General features: G+C 38.4%; 1 protein-coding gene across 1 annotated transcript in view; it reads left to right on the top strand.

Moving 5' to 3' along the window:
* LOC110957165 (cingulin-like) overlaps positions 1-19,481 on the top strand; it is a 91,859-nt gene that overhangs the window by 56,772 nt on the left and 15,606 nt on the right. Inside the window, exons 6-9 of the mRNA XM_051938965.1 lie at positions 375-492; positions 942-1,126; positions 1,221-1,305; positions 17,826-18,116. Of these exons, the coding sequence (XP_051794925.1) occupies positions 375-492; positions 942-1,126; positions 1,221-1,305; positions 17,826-18,116 (679 nt within the window). The remainder of the gene's footprint in view (positions 1-374; positions 493-941; positions 1,127-1,220; positions 1,306-17,825; positions 18,117-19,481) is intronic.

Here is a 19,481-nt window from a genome sequence, read left to right as displayed (position 1 = left end):
CTGCTCAGAATGTTTGTTCAGGACGAAATACATAAAACAGCAGCAAATATGGGTTCAAAGCTTCTAAATAAAAAATATGAATACTGTCTTTCTTTATAAGCATAATAAGCTGCATGTTAGCTTAATTTGCTTCATTTTATGTGTGTGCATGAAGATTGTTTTTACAAATTCATGTATGTATTGCCCTTTCGCTGCTTTAGTTCCTACTTTCTTGACAGTACTGCTTAAAAAAGTACAAAACTGTATGTGACTCTTTTCCCTCTAATCCCAGTTTTCTCATGTTTTATTATAGTTCAAGTTAAAAGTCTACTTTAAGACCTCGGGTGGTTGTCGACGTCCGTTTTCTAAAGTCAAGGTTTCTGCGTTTTTGTCAGACTCTTTCAGAATAAAAGCCGCCAGCAGCTGCTGACCACTGAACTGTTTGATCTTCAGCAGAAGAAGAAGCAAACAGAAGAAGAGCTAAAGAGAAACTTCTGCCTTCAGACGTCCACTGTAAGTTATCAGAGCTAAAATCATACAGGAAAAATACCCTCACATCAAACAGTGACGAAATACGCAAATATATTCAACCACATGCTCTGCAAAATGAGAAAACTTAATTGGTGTGAATAGTCTTGGACATGTGATGAGTTTCTAAGATAATGCTAGAACTACTACAGATAATAATAGTTATTATAAGAGACCTTTCTCTGCAAACAAACAATTATTTCTGCACAATTAACAGTATAATAAACTGGAGTATCATATAAATTCGACACAATATGTGATATATCTACTAAAACTGTATTTACGAGGCATAAAATGGGATGAAAATGATAATCTAAACTAAATTCCATCACAAGAAGATGACTTCTGCTTCTTCCCTGACTACTTTTTTTCATCTTTTGCTGCTCTTTTTAAGCCTGTTAGTGACCATCTTCCTCCATTATCTCCCATCCTAGTTTGAACTGTGCGCTTGCCGGGAGCTTCAGGCCTCCATCAGCGAGCGTTTGGTCCAATCAGAGAGACTCTCGTTCCAGGAGGACGCACTGAGCGCGCTCCGTGACCTTCTGACCCAAGACCTGCACAGGTACCAGGAAGAGACGCAGAGACTCACCGGTTTCACGCTGAAAGTGCTCGGAAGAAGGTAGAACCTGCTGAAAATAGGTGATTTCGTCTGCAGTGTGAGTCTGTGGTTGGTTTTCCCTCCTGGATGGATTCAACTTTTTCTTTTCTTACAGATCAGACGGAGAGGAAAGCTTCAGCATCAGGATAACTGACAATAGCATGCAGGGAAAGAACGAGACCGAGCAGCAAAACAACATGGTAAAGTTCAGTTTAAACACCAAAACTCCAATTATTAGCTGTTTCACCTGCTCTTTAGGTAGTTTTTGGTGTTTTTTCTTATTTGCATGATGACAGCCTCTAAAAAAAATCCATCTAACATGACTGAATGTTTGGTTGTTGATGGATTTTTGCTTTTGTTCGTCTCACAGTGCTTCTTATGGATGTAAAACTTTTTCCACAGGAATAATATTACCTGGAGAGCCCATGTAGTTTCGGAATTATTCCTCCTTGCGTGTGTCTTTGGGGCTTCATTTGCACAAAATAAGAATAATCTGCATTTTAGTTGACTTTACTGGCGTTTTCCCTGGATAGAATATGAAATTTCTTCTGCATTTGAACATTTCAGCCTGTTGAAAAAAAGCAAAATGTTCTTTGTTTTTTCTGTAAATGGATCTTCATTCAGCGTCCATAGTTCTTAAATGGGAAATACGTAGAAGAAAGGTGCAGAGACAAGAAAAAATTTGCAAAATAAATCTAAGAAAACCAACCCCAAAAAACACAGAGATGTTAATCTGTTCAGGACTAATATTGTAGCAGAAATTATGTGATTTCCGATGGTGTTTTTACTCTACAAATTGCAAATGTAGCAGATTTCCCTTTGATTACGATCTGAATTTTTTGTTCCAGCAGTCAAACTCGGCTTCTTGTTTGTTCTGAGAACCAAAGATTTTTTTAGTTTTTTTTCAGGATTTGGTGCAAACGCTTTATTTTGGTGAGTTTTTACATGTAAAATAATGTGATTTTAACCAAAAATCAAGATTTTAAGCTCAGATTTGGTTCATTTTCTCGACAGATCTCAACAGAAGTTAAATTTTTTCTTTTAAAAAGACTTTTAAACTGCAGATTGATTTTGGGATTTTGAGGGATAAAAGAGTCAGTAATTGCACAGATTTCTTCCTCGGTTAATGTTATTTTTGTTGCAAATTTACAAAAAAATTCCAAGTTAGTGTTCAATCGCAACGACAGCAACACAACTGCCAGTTAAGCAGTTGTTTTTATGCAGGATTTATAGTTGAAATACAGTTTTTAATGGAGAATAAAGAGTTTTCTGGTTATCAAATGAATGGAAAAATGAGTTGAGTGAAAACTGTAGCATTTAAGAGGTATTAAATACATGTAATAGTATTGTAACTGAAATAAAACTGAAAAATGAACTCTTAGTGGCTGGTTAGCGTCCATTTTAACTTAATGTCTCAATTGTTAATTAAAATGTAGAAGTAGATGCTAGCTGTAGGAAAGAAAACCAAATTGGAGCAATTTTTGGTGCAAACTTGAAGAAAAAAGCTTGAATGTTTGATCTTTTGTCAACGAAGCTTCAGTTATATAGTACGAATTTAAAAACGTGACTTTATTTTAACCTGCTTTGGAAAGAAACCTCATCTCAGAAGGTTTAATTTGACTTTTTTTCATTTCTTAAGAGGTTAAACTATCAGAACTTTTAGGAGAATTTAGCAACGAGTCGCTGCAATAAAAAAAAAAATCGAATAGTACTGTGAACAAAAATGAACAAAGCAACACAAGAAGCAGTGCAGGTAGAACAACACAACTGTGTCTTTGTCTACCTGTGTGTGTGTGTGTGTGTGTGTGTGTGTGTGTGTGTGTGTGTGTGTGTGTGTGTGTGTGTGTGTGTGTGTGTGTGTGTGTGTGTGTGTGTGTGTGTGTGTGTGTGTGTGTGTGTGTGTGTGTGTGTGTGTGTCTGGCATCGGTCCAGCTGTTGTCAGTCTTTCTCAGACAGTTGAAGTAGAGACAGAGGAAACATCTGCCTGCTCATCTGGCTCTGTCTGTCACACACACACACACACACACACACACACACACACACACACACGGCGTTAGCATCTCTGCCTAAAAAAAGAAAAAAGAAACAGCCCATAATAAACTGACACAGTTGTGACAGGAAACGATGAGGGAAGAAACCTGGTTTGGAGTCTTATTATAACAGGAAACCTGTCAAAGTGTCACCACAGTTTAACTCGTGAAGCTTAAACACAAACAGCAGACAGAACGGCTGCCAGCACACTGCTGCTGCTGCTGCTGCTGCTGCTGCACACAAACACTGCACCAATCAGGCTCAGCATCTTCACTAAACACCTGATTTGTATGAAAAACGGCACCATAAATCTATAGAATATCACTGTGAAGGACAAAAAACCCACATACTGTTGGTCAACTGGCAGATTTTAGGCATTAACTCACCATAACTAAAAAAGAAATGAGTTTCCTGTGGATATTTTCAAATGGCAGCCCTCTGTAACCTCTTAGGAAATGCAGAAAGAGTCAAATTAAATCTTCTGAGATGAGGTTTCTTTCCAAAATGAGTTAAAATAAAGTCATTTTTTAAAATTCTTACTGAAGCTTCACTGACAAAACGTGAAACCGTTGAGCTTTTTTTTTTCCCAAATCGGCACCAAAAATTGCTCCAAAATGTGATTTTATTTGCTACAGCTCGCATCTAGTTCTACATTTTAATTAGCCATTGAATAATTAAGTTATTATGGATGCTAACCAGCCACCAAGAGTTAGTTCTTGCATTATTTTTTAAGTTTCAATGATATTTCATATATTTAGTGCCTCTTAAAACTTATTTCTTCCTGCTCTGCTATTAATTTTACCAACATAAAAATATGAATTATCCATTAAATGTTGAATTTCAACCCTGATTCCTCCATAGAAAGAACTTGTTAAGTCTAAGAATGAGGTGTTTTAGCTGATTTTGGTAAAGAAAGCCGTCCTGCTTTACAGAAAAATGTAGAAAAAGTTGAGTTTTAGTAAAAACCAAACAGTTTTAAGTAATAATTCATGAAAAGCTGCAATGATTGTTGTCAGCGCTAGCAAAAGGAACTTCACAGCTCCTGTCAACGAGCTCCTTCATCACATTTAGAAGGAATCAAGCTGAAACATTTTCTCCTCTGATGCCCCTTTCAGCAGGATGACACCACTGGTCGCCGTGCAAAACTGCTAAAATTAAAAGCGTCTCAATGGTTTTTTTGCTGTTAATTTACAAAAGCAGCTTATTTAGGATTAAATAAATATGCTGGTTTAGGTTAAAAGCGGCTTAATTAAGGATAAAAATGGTTGCAATCATGATTTAAAACATCTCTGTTGACTGTTAGATGAAAACAGAATGCTAACAGGGGTTTTCAGAATCAAATGCTGATGTTTTGAATCTAAATTTTCTTCTTCTTCTTCTTCTTGTAACGCCACCAGAACTCCACTTCCTCCTTTCCCAGTAATAGTTCCTATAGTTTCCTGACTTCTTGTTGAGGATAGTCGTGGCCTCTCTACTTTGACAACAACATATTTTTGTGTATGAGGTGCAGGTTGTGTGCAAAAAATGATGCATTTCAGACTTTTTGCAAACAAACGACATCACATTTTATCCTGCATTGCGGTTTGATCCGATGACTGGGCTGTTTTCTCAAAAGAACTGCATCTTTTAAGCCAATGCAGCCAGTTTTATAGAAAAAAAACCCATAGCATTCCCTTTATTTGTGGATTTTTGTCACTGGTTTAATGGTGGTTTAACTTAACTGTATAGATACCTCCATACACTATCCCTTTAAAGCCACATTTTAAAAATTTGCACATTTAATTATTTGTTAAAAACGGTAAAATTATGTTTTTATATGACTAAACTTCATTCTCAGTTGCATTTTGAGAGAAATGTAGTTTCTGCTAGATGCATTAGACTGTAAAATATCACAAATGTGACTGTACTTAACGTATATTTTGCTTTATTTCGGGATTTGTTGTCGCTGCTTTTCAGCCAACAATCATATATTAAATGTGGCGCCTTGGTAACCAAGAAAAACTCCAAACATGTAGTAAAGGAGTCGTATTTTAACCCAAGCTGTGGTATTTTCCTAAACAGAACCGAAGAGTTTTGCTACTTTGAGTGAACCAAAGTTCTAACAAGTTGTATTTATGTAAAAATATCAACCAAAGTGTGATATTTTCCTATAATTGGTGTCAAAACCAAACCAGAAAAACATTGAAAGTGTCACTTAAGTCCAAGAAGAATGGTTTAACTTGAGGCGCAAAGTTGACAAAATTAAGTTCCTTGAAGAACATTTCCTGAGGAGTTGTTTTGGAACACAATATTTGGGAGTCAGTGTCGATAAAACTGCTTTTAAATGTTGTGCAGCATCCTATTAATCAGGCTTTTATTACAACATCAGTTAATATTCGTGCCAAACTGTGATCTGAGCAACAAAAATATCCACCTGCCGCCCCACGACCGCTTTTATTCGCTGACAGCTGAAGTCACTCATTCTGTGGATTTAAAGGGAAATGGGTCGACTCGTTCCAAAACTGGATTTTACAGCTGACAGATGTTACAAAATTTGGCTTGTGGCCTTTTTTTTTTTTTTTTAAACTCCGATGCCCAAAATAATTAGTTAATATACGGTGAACGGCTCCGTGTGCGGCGTCGCTCGGTGGACGCCGAGGGATTCAAACCCTCGACATCTCCGGCTCTCGGTCTCACGCTTCATCCTGCTGGAGAGGCTCGCTAACCTTTTTATCAGATTATCGGTGGTTAATCTTTCACAAAGTGGATTTGTATAATCACGCATCACTCTGATTGGACTTAAATCTAACAGAGTCGATTTAATAAAAAGGGTTTTTTGTGGATGGATGTTGGAAAATTGGCGTTTTTTATTTGGTGGCACAGTGTGGGAATCACCGCTCAGTCTGTTGGTTAAATTCCGTGTCTTATGTCGAATATGTGACACCGTTTATCCAAACATTTACCCAACAGACGCCTAAAAAGCACCAAAATTAGAGGATTAAAGGCCTCAAGCGCCAAATGTTGAAAGACATTGTGGTAAAGAATGATAACCAGCAATTCAATCCAGAATTTTGAGGAAAAGCACCAAAAGTCTGGTTTTGTACCATTTTAAAAGCTATTAAATGAAAGATTTTAACAAAACAGTCAAACCTATTACAATACTAGATCACTTTCGAACCTTTTTCTTGAATTTTGCCAATCATGTCTGCATGTTTTGAGGATATTTTCGCTTGTAAAATCTCCAAAGAGACAGAAACTAACAACACTTATTTATTCATATAGGGTTGATATGCTAATAAATGTGTAAATTACAGTGAAAGTCTTGTTTATTGTTGGATTTTCTGAGGAGCAGCTGCACTCAGAAACAGAAAACCTCTCTGAATAATTAAAAAAAGCACATCTCTCTAAAAAATAAAAACAAAAAGCATCCATAAAGGTTGGACTCAGGTGCATCAACTGACTGAAGGTGTTAAACAGACAAAACCTCTGCAGCACTTTATTCTAATGGGAATAAACTGTGGAAAAACACTCCCTGCAAACATCACACTAGGATTAGAATTTTTAAAAAATGATTATAATCTTCGAATTTATTTGGATTTCTTGGATTTGTGTGACTGATTTGATAGAAACAGGACTGAATTTAAGCCGCATTGATTCGGCTTTTTGATACAGTGCTTCCATTTATGTACAGACAGCTGTTATCAGTAAATTCTCAGTTAATTTACAATTATTGAGAACAAGACAAAAGTCAAAGAAACTACATAAAATTAGCAGTGAAGCATCATATAATTATCTCACATGATCTTGACAGGGATTTAGTTTGATAATTTACTTAATTTTAGCATTTTGGTCTATGAATTAGGTGAAAATATTGAAAATCTACCACCACAGTTACCTGCAAAGGGACCGCTTTAATTTTTTTCTGTGCAACTCGCAATCCAAAAACCTAAGCCTATGGATTTAATGAAAAGAAAAAGCAAAGAAGAGCTGCTATCAGAGAAAAAAAATTACCTAAATTTGTACCAGAATATGAGACTTCATGATTTACTGTTTGAACTACACAAGATCTGTAATCAATAAAACGCTGGATGCAGTTTTTCCACATTTTCTTTTGCTTTTTCTGATATGTTTTCCACTGTTGCTTTGTGCTTTTTCCACATTATCATCAACATGTGGGGTCCCATAATAAGCTGTTTTGAATGTTCCATATTTCCCACATCACCTATAAATTGTCCATCTTTGATAGGCCTTCTCAGATGAAACAAACCCAGCAATGAGCTGATTCCCACGTTAAATAAAGAGACGGATTAGTCGGAGCAGATTCCCGTCCTGATCTGAAACAAATACTCCTGTTAAGGGATAACTGTCAGCTGCAGGGTGCAAAACGCTTCGGCCTCGAGGACACAGATCCGGGTTTGTTGATTAATCTCTGGTGTTTGTGGCGATGGGAGGAGGAACGACGACAACGTGGGAACATATTGCCAAGCAGATTGCTTCAGGCCAAACGGAGCTCGACGTTTTGCTCTCTGCGAGACTCATACGTGTTCGACACAAGACTGCCGCAGCTAATTGCTTATTTATTTTATTTTTCCGCGTCGCCGTCGTTTCTCCTCGCTCTCTGCCGCCGTGACAGTTTTATTTTGCCGTGGCGTTAAAGTGCATCTGTTTGTTTACATCTGTGTGTCACTACAGCTACGTGGACAACGCTGGTTTTCCCGCCGTTCCGTGTTGAGATGAGCTTCACACTAATAACTCAAACAAGAAAAGGCTGAACGTCATGTTTGTGTTTCACAGTTTGACATGTAGAGTCACATACGTGTTAACATGATCAGTAGCCATTTTATCTCAGCTGTCTAAGGCGTTAAATTAAAACAGAATCAAGAAAAACAACTATAAAGATCTTAAAAATTATCACGAGTAACTACAACAAAAGCTAGAAACAACCTGTAAAGCTACAAATCAACCTACAGAAGAGAGAAAGCAATCTGAAGAAAATACAGAACAACTCCAAAATTTAGAAACCACGAACAACCATGAAAGACTAGAGACTGGAAAACAAAAAGAAGAAGCTGCAAAACCAAACTGAAACTAAAATCCAACCAAGAGATGCTAAAAAACAAAAGTGACAGAAAAACAACGAGGAGAAACTAGAAAAATAACCAAAACCAGCTAGAAAACTACCTGAAGCTAAGTAAGCTCTGCTCAAGAAAGACTTAAACAGGTTTGATCCTGACTTTAAAATTATCAACAGTAACTACAGCACAACTCTGAGAAGTTAGAAACAACCTAAAATGCTATAAATTAAAGAAAGATGAAGAACAACCCCAAAATTTAGAAACCATAAACAACCATGTTCCACAGAAGCTACAAACAAACACAAGAAACTAGGAACTAAATTTGAAGGAACTGAAATGCAACAAACTGACAAGCTATAAAACTGAACAAAGAAAGTTCAAAACAATGAGAAGAAACTGGCACAATAACTGATGCTAGCTGGAAAACAAGTTGAGGATACAAAACACCCAAAAGAAGTTAAAGCACAACCCAGAAGATGCAAGAACTCAACTGTAAGGAGCTCCAGTGTTGGAAAACAACCAGAAAAAGTTGAAAACAGTCAAGGAACTGGAAAATAAAACCAAAAAGAGCTGGAAAACAACTTAAAAACCCAACAACAATGGAAAAAACTCTCCAAAACAGTCCTAAATAGTCCCTTTCTGGTCTTTGTTTAAAACCTTTACAACTCAGCTTGAGAAAAAGCCACAAACTTTAGAACAAGATTTCTTTGTTTCAGTCCAATCTTCTTGTTCTCTTCTTTGTTTTGGACCTGGAAATGAAAGCCAGAAGATTCTAGAAAGTAACCTAAGAACAACAACAAAAACGGTCATTGATGACCTCCCTAACAACTCACCTCTTCATATTGAAATTACATTTAGAGAAGACTTTACTTCCAACAAAAGAAACTTTACTTCCAACAAAAGAAACTTGAACGCTACCTACAAAAGAGAGAAAACTATCTGAAAAGGCAGCCCAAAGAGACTTAAAATGAAAGAAAAATGGGTAAAGCTCAAAGAAACTAAATGAAATAAGCAGAGAAACAAAGTAATGAAGGTGAACAACCACCACAGGAAACAAGAAAGCAAACAAAACTTAGACAAAACTTGAAAACACTTCAAAGAATTTAGAAAAGAAACCACAAACTTGAGAAAAAACTCGAGAAATAGGGGGTTCTTTAAAAAGGTTCAAAAACTAACTGAAATTACCTAAAAACAACCTGAAACAAACTAAAAAGGTTGAACACAGCCTACAGAAGAGAAAAAACTATCCAACAAGGTGGTACCCCGCCCAAAGAGACTTTATAATGAAAGAAAAATGGACGAAACCCAAAGAAACTAAATTAAATCAGCAGAGAAACAAGGTAATGGAGCTAAAAAACAGTGGCAGGGAGCAAGAAAGCAAAGTGATGACGCAAAAACTCAGACAAAAGTAGAAAACCATCCAAAGAATCTAGAAGGGAAACCACAAACTTGAAATTAACCTTGAGTTTTTGGTGTCAGCCACTGACAGAAATAGGGGCTTCTTTAAAAAGGTTTGAAAAACAACATAAAACAGCAAAAAAAAGCTTAAACACACCCTTAAATAAACAAGAATGATCTTAGTAGGTGAAGCACGGCCCAAAGAGGCTTTAAAATTAAGAATTAAAGAACAAAACTCAAAGAATCCAAATAAAATAAGCAGAGAAACAACTGAATAAAACCGAAGAACAGAAAAGAACTCCAACAGATGAAGCAGGAACACAGAGAAAAGTGGAAAACAATCTAAAGAAGCTCGAAGAGAAACCACAAACTTGAGAACACGCTTTTTTCAGTCCAGTAAACTCACTTTCTTCTGTTTTTTTCGTCTGAGTTTTTGGTGTCACTGTGAGACTGATCTCCCTGGAATCTGTCGAGCAGCCAAAACACAGAAATAACGACGTCTCTGAGCTCCACAGAGGATGAAGCAGGTTTGGTCTTTACAGTTGATCAAATTTATTGTTTCCAACTTGAATAGTGGTTGTATGTTCTATTGTCTCAGTGCAGATGGCCACAAGCCGAGTCTCTGAGAGATCTCTGAGTAAACCAGCCTGTCCGTCAAAGAAATCCATGTTGACTCTCTCCAACATGCCCAACACCTTCCACCAAATTAGATTCTTCTCCGTGAAATACCTTTGAGATGCAGCCGTGACGGTTGAAGCATCACTCATACGTCCAGATTAGTGTGAGGAACTGACCCTGGTGATGCTTTCTTGGTGTCATCAGGGTAGTTTCAGCTTAAGTGCAATATTTCAGGCCAAAATATGCAATAAAGTCGCATTATGGGATGTAGAATCTGGGTTTTGGATGATTAGGAGTCGGGGAATCTCGAAATCTGATGCTTCATTGCTTTGTTTTGCCTCCAGCTTCCATGAAAATGCTGAAATGTATCATTTAATTTGAAGATATTGACATGTAGACATATAAAAGTCACACTATTGCTTCTTGATAAAGCCTCATATTGGGGAGGAAAAACCCGGAGCTTTCCTGCTGCACCGAGCATCAGCGAGGCGTTCGCTGTATTACCCAGAGTGCATTGCTGCCTTATATCTGGGTCAGATGGTGCACAGCTCTGCACCATATGTCTGTACTGTAGTGAGGCCACAGGGAATACACGACCATGTATGTTGTGTGTGTGCAGGACTTTAGGGAATTTCTGGTTTTCCTGAATGAAAAAATGTCTGTCTGTCTGTTTGCTCCTCGGTCTCCCAACATGTACATGATTCTATCTCTGGACTACTTTTACTCAAGACTTTAAGGCTTCTTGTGTAAATCTGACATGTTTTAAGGACAAAGGAAAGGCTTTATTTGAGGCTGCTTTCATGTAGTTACTTTAACGCCAACCAGAGGAAGTAAATTAAAAAACACAAGCTTGCTAGCTAGTCTTTACTGACAAACCAGAGCAAAATTATATTTTGGGTAGCGTGAATGTCAGATTTTGACAAGAAACTATCCATTAGTCCAGCATTGTTGTATGGGCTAAATGTTACCATAAATCTGACCACTTTTTTAAAAAATTTCTTGACAAAGATAGGCAGCTTTCCATTGCAGGAACTTTGGGCAACCGAGAGATGGTGGGAATATTTACAGGAATAAATCTGTTATCTGCCAAGATCTGCGCTAAAACACGCAAAAAATAGTAGTTACATCAACCATAGGAAGTAAATTCACAAAATTGAGGTAGCTAGCTAGTCTTTGCTTGAGGTTTCAGAGTATACCTACCGACATACCAGAGTGAGGTTGTATTTTGGGTTTCGTAAATGTCAGATTTTGACAACAAACTGTAGCCTAGCCGCGCTAGACAACCCACGGCAACGAATTTAATTCTCTGCCAGGGTGGGTCTAGTTACCCTCGGTAAGCCTCGAGGTTGGATGCTCCTAAAACTGGCCGACGAATCACCATGAAGTGTAGAGTCAGAAGGCGGGCGTAACTAAGTGACGACAGAGGCGATTCTGACAGAAACAACCGGAAACAACCATAGAAACAAGGATAGACAAGAAGATGGCTGTGGACAATAAACAGTTATCTTTCGACTCGGCTTTGGCCACAGCCCTTAAAGATTTCTGTTAACATGTCTGTAATATACTTGAGCTTCACCCATTGACTGTATAAATAAGGCTTCACTGAACTCCCGCATCCTCTGATTTCCGGCGCTCTAGGAAGTACGTCAGCTTATTCGTTGCGCTGATTGGTTGTATACCTACCCAATTGCTGCAGAGTGATTTGAAAGACAACCTTTTAGCCCGCCTCCTTCCCTGTCGAGAGTTCCTAGAGCCTTGCGTCTTCAGACCTGGGTCTAGCGCGGCTAGGCTAAACAAACTGTCCACTATGAAATCATCAGTCCGGCATTGTTGTATGAGCTAAATGTGACCATAAACATGATTATTTTTATATTACTGAACAAAGACAGGCAGCTTTAAACTCTAGGAACTTGAGGTAAGTACAAGGTGGTGTGAATATATTTCAAGACATAAATCCATAATCGGCCCTTTCAGCCTTTTTGATTCCATTGCGGTTTAAGATGCACTAAAACACTAACAAATAGTAGTTACGGGATGTAAATCTAGTTTTATGAGTATGATGTTAGCGAATATGGTGAATTTTAGATGAAAGCTACTATTTAATAAGGACGTCAAAAGAATGGAAAACTTTTGCTTCAGGTCCTGACCAAGTTTTACCAATCGGCATTTGTCTTCCCCAACTTAAACCAATCAACTTCAAGATCCTCATAGCAGTTTTTTAGGGTCACATGTGCTTTGGTTGGCTTATCTAAAAGAAAAAGTAGCGTTTGTGTGCCATTGGCTTTCCTATGAAGCATCAGCAAGTACTCGTATGGGCTGTGGGCGCTGGAATATCTGAGGATTTAATGCTCAATTTTTGGGTCTACGTCAAAGACAAATGGGTTCAAAATTCTATGAAAATCTGTAGATTATTTACTTGAATGTTTACTATAAATATAGAGGCGCATGCACCATAAAAGGTTAACTTTTAAGTGTAAATTCACTCATTTTTTTCATAATTATGACACCACAATGTTGATTCAAATGAGATGTAAAATGAACCTGAGAGAAACTGAATTATTTGCTGGATGAAAGTGGAGTCGTTTCAATATAGTTATTAAATATATCAGAACTCTCCCTTGTCTCTCACCAGTTGGGGATTTTGAGCTGAACTCCGCTGTACTCGGGCTTTTTTCCATCAGAATAACAACGTATTGCACAGTACATGAGGACAAACATTAGCAAACACACCGACCCTCCATCACCAGCCCACCGTGTCCTCGTCTCCTCAAAGTCCAACTGAGCGTGCTCGAGCTCACAGGGCAAAAATAATAACATTAAAAATCATCAGCTCAGAGCTAATCCCGCCTCGGCCTGTAAACATTTTAATACGGCAGTGATTAGCAGTGATCCCAGACCCCAGACAGCTCCGCTCCCACCCCAGCCTCGGCTCTCCGTCCCCGGGGGAGGCGGCCAGGCGAGTCCCTGGATTAAGGCCACACGGCGCTTTGGACCCTGGAGCCCCCTGAAAGTTAAACCCCTGGACGCTCGCCACTTCATTTCTCTAAGTGGCATCGGCCTTCTTGTTGTGATTGTTAATTAAAGTTGGATTTATTCAAGTGGCTTTTTGGCAAAAAAAAAATGGAAGCGCTGACATTTTCTGCTCTCTTTCTGTTGTGCCGAGTGGATTGTTGAATTTTCGGGCAGTTTTCTGTGTTGGTTTATCCACCTATCTGCCTTTTATTTCTCTGTGAGAAAGTGGGATGCTGTGTTTCGGGTTTTTGGGGGGTGGGGGGATTTTTTTCAGATGAGCGAGCAGATGTTGCAGTTTCTCAAGAGGGATTTATGTCAGGATAGCAACACACACACACACACACACACACACACACACACACACACACACACACACACACACACACACACACACACACACACACACTCAGCGCTGGGCTTCATGTCGTTATGCATGCATTTCATCAGTCAACAGCATCTATACAGTGTAAAGGCAGCAGCCAGAGAGGAAACACACTATTAACACTTAAAGTTGGAATTAAAGTGATGGAAGGATGTCTTTGAATCTAATTGCTCTTGAGAGATTCACTCAGTGTTTGTGTTACTACTTATTTCACATTGAACTGCATCTAGAAAGCAGTTTCTTTGCACAACGTTCGACTTTGGCCGGTCACATTAGTCGCTAATGTCAGCTAAATATACCAACAGTTGGATATATGGCTGCTTTGTTCCCTACTTAGGCCTCATTAAACTGAAATTTTCATGTCACAAGTAAATATTTCAGTGATTTTAAGCTAATGTTTAACTCCTGCGTGGTGTCTAATTTGCAAAAATACATTTATTTGCAACCTTTCGGTGCTGAACCTTCATCAGAAAAATGGTTTGTAGAAAAAGAAGCATTTTAAATATAGATATACCCATGAGAGCGGTTAATTGTGTCCATTAATATGCGTATACAGTATCACTGCATGGAATTTGATGCTGACTCTGTTTGTATATTCTACTGGGGAAGTTCTTAAGTAAATTTATTATTGATGTTAATCTTTTCTATGTGCTGTGTTAAATGTCTGCATAATATGCATATTTTCTTCATCGCGGTTGCCTCTGGAGGCCTGTCGGATCTGTTTACAGAGAGACTCACTTCATTTAATATACGTAGTCCTGACAGAGTAAAGAAAAATGTGCTGATTATTTTTAATATACATATGTATTGTGAGCAGATTGAAGCTTTATGAGGTCTTGTTGTGTTTGTTATGGATTCTATTTATTCATCTTTCTTTCATTTGACATGTAAATGCATCCCTGCAGGTTCATCTACACATAGCCTCTGCAGACTATTTTTTTAAAAACTTTCTGTATGTATTGAAAATCATCACTCAGTAGAATGATGTTTTGGGATTCATGACTTCTTACAGTGCCTGGGGAATTTGGTGATTGGTTACGAAGCCAAGATGGTTTCTCTACGCAGCAAACCATGAGCCTGAATCATAAATAAATGTATTTTTACAACTTAGACAGCATGCTAGAGACACTCTTGGATGTGCTCAGTGCTCTCCTAAGCACCCTTTTCATGAAATAGATGTGGGAAGAGGTACTTTTATTAATTATGATGATGAAACAAGAAGCAGACATACTCGGGATTCATGTTCACGATGTCATATATCCTGGTTGAGTCAGTTTCAGCAAAGTTACTTCACAGAAAACCTCTTGAGAAGAGACTGCTGGTCAGAGTTTCAGGTGTGTTATGTTAGCAGGAAACAGAGATGAGTAGATCTGTTGAACTTATTTTAGACTCTTACCATCTATACGGTCTTTCTAACTTGTAGTCTTCAACCCCAACCTTTGTCTACTTAACTGACCACCTGATTCAACTTAGCAGACTTGTTTTTTGTTTTTGTTTTTTTTCACCAATGCAATAGTTCTCACCAGCATCTGGAAACAAAATGTGGAACTCTAGAGAATCTTTGGAAATGAAGGAATATTCAAGAGGTTATCATGTAATGTATTACTTATTTTTCCAATGGTTGCCGGGGCTGTTGCTTTAAAAGTGGAGTATGTAGTGTTTTGTTGGGTTATTTTGGGTGTCATTGGGCAAAAATTTCAAGCTAACCTTTTGTCCTCGGGCTCAACTTCTACACGTCCTCTTGTTTTAATTTTCATCCTGGCTTTTTTTCCAAATGCCCAGTTAAAGCAGCACGTTTCTAACAAAACCTTATCGTCATTTTGTCAGCTCATTCCCTATAAATGTCCAATGTGGCAGTTGGCAGTGTGGTTTAAATCCTGGATCACACTGTGTAAATGTAGCTAACTATTGAAATATCAATATAAGTATGCTCTGATTATGAAGTCTGCAAGAGTTCTGATGATGCCGGAAGATGCTGAAGTCGTTGTTCCAGGACATCGACCAACACTCTGCTACCTTTTCATGATTTCTTCCTACTTGGATAACTGTCAGCAGATTTTCAGTATCTTACAACCTGGTCATCTGGCCGTAACAAAGTCATTTAGACATGGATGAATAAATGCACCAGTGTTACGAGATCAGTAGTGTTTCCTTTACCTGTAACTGGTCATATTTTTGGCTCATTGATTAGAAGAACTGTTTTTGTATCATTCATTTAACTAAATGTCTACCAAATAAAGAAACGCCATCGTGTTAATGCAGTAACAAGGCAAATTCCAATACTGCCTTAAGGTAGCCAAGTTAGCGATTGGTAGCATTGTTCACAATGGTTTAATATACCTAAAAATAGGGGAAGTTGTGTTCAGTTTATGTTTTCAGACATATCCGCTGGAGCGAGCAAGGTACATCTGCCGTCTTGATGCTTTGCTTAACATTTTTTGGGGGGGATCTGTTATTGTGTTCGCCTTTTCCAGCATCCGCCCAATTCCTCCACCTCCAAACCTCCAGCTAGTCCTACCAAAGATGAGGTCGATGCGGCCCAGAAGTCCGGTCTCAGCAGGCCCATAGGTTTGACCCGCAGCTCAAGCCTGCAGCGAGGCGGCAGCATTAAAGACTTGATCAGCATATTCTCTGATTCAGATCCTCTCTCACCTACCGATTCGCCACTGAGCCCTTTCAAACCAGGACGGCTCACGAAGGCCTTTTCCATCGAAGTCCTGACACCTCCACCATCCAGTCCGAACACACCGAAAAGTGCCGGACCGGTCGAGAGTCCGCTTCCCGACATCACCGTGACCCAACCGCTCAAGCAAGCCGCTCAGGTTAAATCTGCCCAGAAAGACGCCAAAAGCAGTCAGATAACGGCGAGGATCGATTGTCCAGTGGAGGGCAGCACCATGAAGAAGGTTACAGAACCAAAGAGCAAAACTCAAACTACAGACTCTGGTAGAGACTCGGTGGCTGATTCTGGCATGGGATCGGTAAGAAAAGACGAGCGATTTGATGCCTTTGCATGAACCAAAAAGCTCTTCGTCTTGCATGATTTAAGCGGCGAACACAAGCACCACGGCGACACGAAAAGCTTGAAATCATAGCAAAATTTTACAGCGCGTATTCTCCAATCGCACAAATCAAAATGGCCTTGAACACACCGACAGATTTCACAATCAAACGCTTTTCTTTGATTTGCTCAACAGAAATTATATCTGCATTGTTGCTATTGTTGTCTTTGGTCTCAAACGTCAACCTCACGATGACTGTGTTGATTTTACTGCATGGAAAATGAATGAAACACCGGAAACTGTTGCACATTTTTCAATTTTGTTTGCTTGAGTTTCTGGTTGATATTCCGCTTTTGCTAAACAGGAATTTAGCATCTTATGTTGTGGCTATTTACGGTATGTGATGTGCAAAGTTGGGATAAGATCATTGTCTTGCAAATTGCGAAAAAAAAATCTTGAGTATGACGTCAGTTGAGGTTCAAACTTTGATTTTCAGGTCCTTGCTTGATTTGCCAAATGAAGTTCTGTGATTTAGTTGCGCAGCCACCAAAAAATACAAAAGAAATGTCTCCCTTTTGCTCAATTTATTCCCAGATCTTTTAGCTGCTTTGCCTTCATCAAGTTCACCAGTAATATGAGCAGTTATGAGCAATTTCCTACCTGCTCAGCATCAAACTGTAGACAAAATAACCAAATATCTGCAGCATTTTGCAGCTACAAAGCTTCATATTTGTCTCTCAATTGGTGGAGACCAAAGCAGAGCTATAAGTAGGGCGAAAGAGTTGAACTTGGAGCTTTTTTTTTGAGGTACTTGTGAAGTTCTAGTTGCCGGAAAAGATGTTAGATGCAGCTTTAAAGACACTATAGCAGAAAATATTTGGGAATAAACTGTACACTGCTGTTAAAGAAGCTGATTTGCATTAATTTCTGTGCATATTCTTCATGAAGAAGTTGAATCAAGTGTCATTTTAAATTGTTTTTTATGAAAGTTTTTCTTCCAATTTCTGCATTTTTATCTTCTATTTGGGTCGTTTATTAATTTTCTCTCTGCTGTCAATCAGTGACAACATGCTCAGCTGATTCATCCTTCACCCGTCATGTCTGTGTAACTGGGTGTTCTGGTGTATTTCTGATTGATGTCACCCTCCAGCACGTCTACTTTTATGTTCCATCCAGCTTTATCTCATCCCGTCTTCACCTTCTTCTACCTTTTTCTGCTGCAGGAGTCAGAATTCGATTCGAACAAGCATCCAGACAGTCCATCAGAGGAGGAACCCTCCACACCCAAAGCCACCACCACCACCCAGAACCCCAGATACCAGCTGTTCCTCAACAACGAGCTGAAGACCAACGGGCTGAGCAGCAGGGAGGCAGACAGTCCTGGAATCGGCGGGTCGGTCGGGGAGAACGGACCCAGACTCGCCCGATGGGAGACCGCCCGGCTGGGGAGCAACCACTACAAAGGATCCCTGGAGTCTCTGGCCTCCCGGGACTGGGACACCATGTCTGACAAGGTGGGTAAGGAGGAGTTCTCACAGGGATTAAAGATGGTTTTTATGTTGATACAGACCCTGCTTTATAACCACAGGAAGAGCTCCAGCTATTAAACAGTGCCATCTCCTGGACAGAACTCAGCTTAAAAGCATGTTTATTCACTCTGGAGGTGAAAAGTAGACACTAAACAAGCTGAAATCATCTCAACACATGTGGAGAATTATTTTAAAAAGGACTTTTCACATTTCATTTTTACCTGAAAGTGCCCCAAAAAGGGAATATTCTTTTACATCTCTTGACAAGGCTTTAGAGCACGTTATTGACTCTGCATCTTATTAAATCCCGAAAGTTTTATTTCCTAAATCAGGGGAAGCAGAAGGTGCCATAATCCTCTATTCTATTCTAGTAAAATGATACTAAACAGGTTGAAATCACCTCAACACATATGATGAATTATTCACAAAAGGAGTTGTTGGACTCATTTTTATGTAAAACTACTCAGCAAAGCGGCATTTTTTTTCTATGCTGAGTTAAAAATTGCATTGAATTTGTTCCATTTTCCTTTATTTTATTCCAAATCGTATTTAAAAATGCGGATGCTTACTTCTAGGAAGATTTTTCAAGTTAATTTCTGTTCAAACTGTCTCAACATATATATATGCAGAACTATTTAAAAAAAGAGGAATTTATCACTAAAACTCCTCAGAAAAAGTGGAAATCCTTTACATGCTGTTACAACTTTACATTTGCACCTGTATTTCTCTCCGTTACCTTGTCTTTTATCCTGATTTTTTTGGATGAAAGTATTATCAACACTCACAATAATAACTGTTTCATCATAATCTAACGCCTTTTACATCTTGAAACCAATCAAACTGAATAAAAGTAGCTTTTAAATATATGGTATTTTCACAAAACATTGCTTTATGACCTGGTTTATGTACAGTTGCACACTAAAAATGTACAAAAATGAAAATGTATCCTTTAAAAGTGCATTTAATTGACTCATTCCTGACTCATTCTTCAGTATTTTATCTTTTTCCAGTATTTCTCACCTGTAAATGTCTTATCCAGAATTCATTTTTTCCTTTTCAGTACATGAACAAGGCCCACACCTGGACAAAATGCAGATTTAAGGTTTCTCATTGTAAAACCCGTTTATCTGACGGCATTTAATCAAAGCAGAGTTTCTCAATAATCAGATCTAATCATGATATGTTTATATTATACTTGTGATTACTCTGCAAAATGATAAAACGATGCAGATGCTGGTATTTATTGCTTATGTGTCACTGAACAATAATTAACCACATGCAATGATTTGTAATTGACTCATCATGATGCCCTGTTAAAGTAGTAAATGTGTTATATTTGAAGGTATTGCA

This window comes from Acanthochromis polyacanthus, chromosome 18 (assembly GCF_021347895.1).
Source record: "Acanthochromis polyacanthus isolate Apoly-LR-REF ecotype Palm Island chromosome 18, KAUST_Apoly_ChrSc, whole genome shotgun sequence".
NCBI lineage: Eukaryota > Metazoa > Chordata > Actinopteri > Pomacentridae > Acanthochromis > Acanthochromis polyacanthus.
Note: the sequence above shows the minus strand (reverse complement) of the source record. Positions and strands in the feature narration are given on the sequence as shown.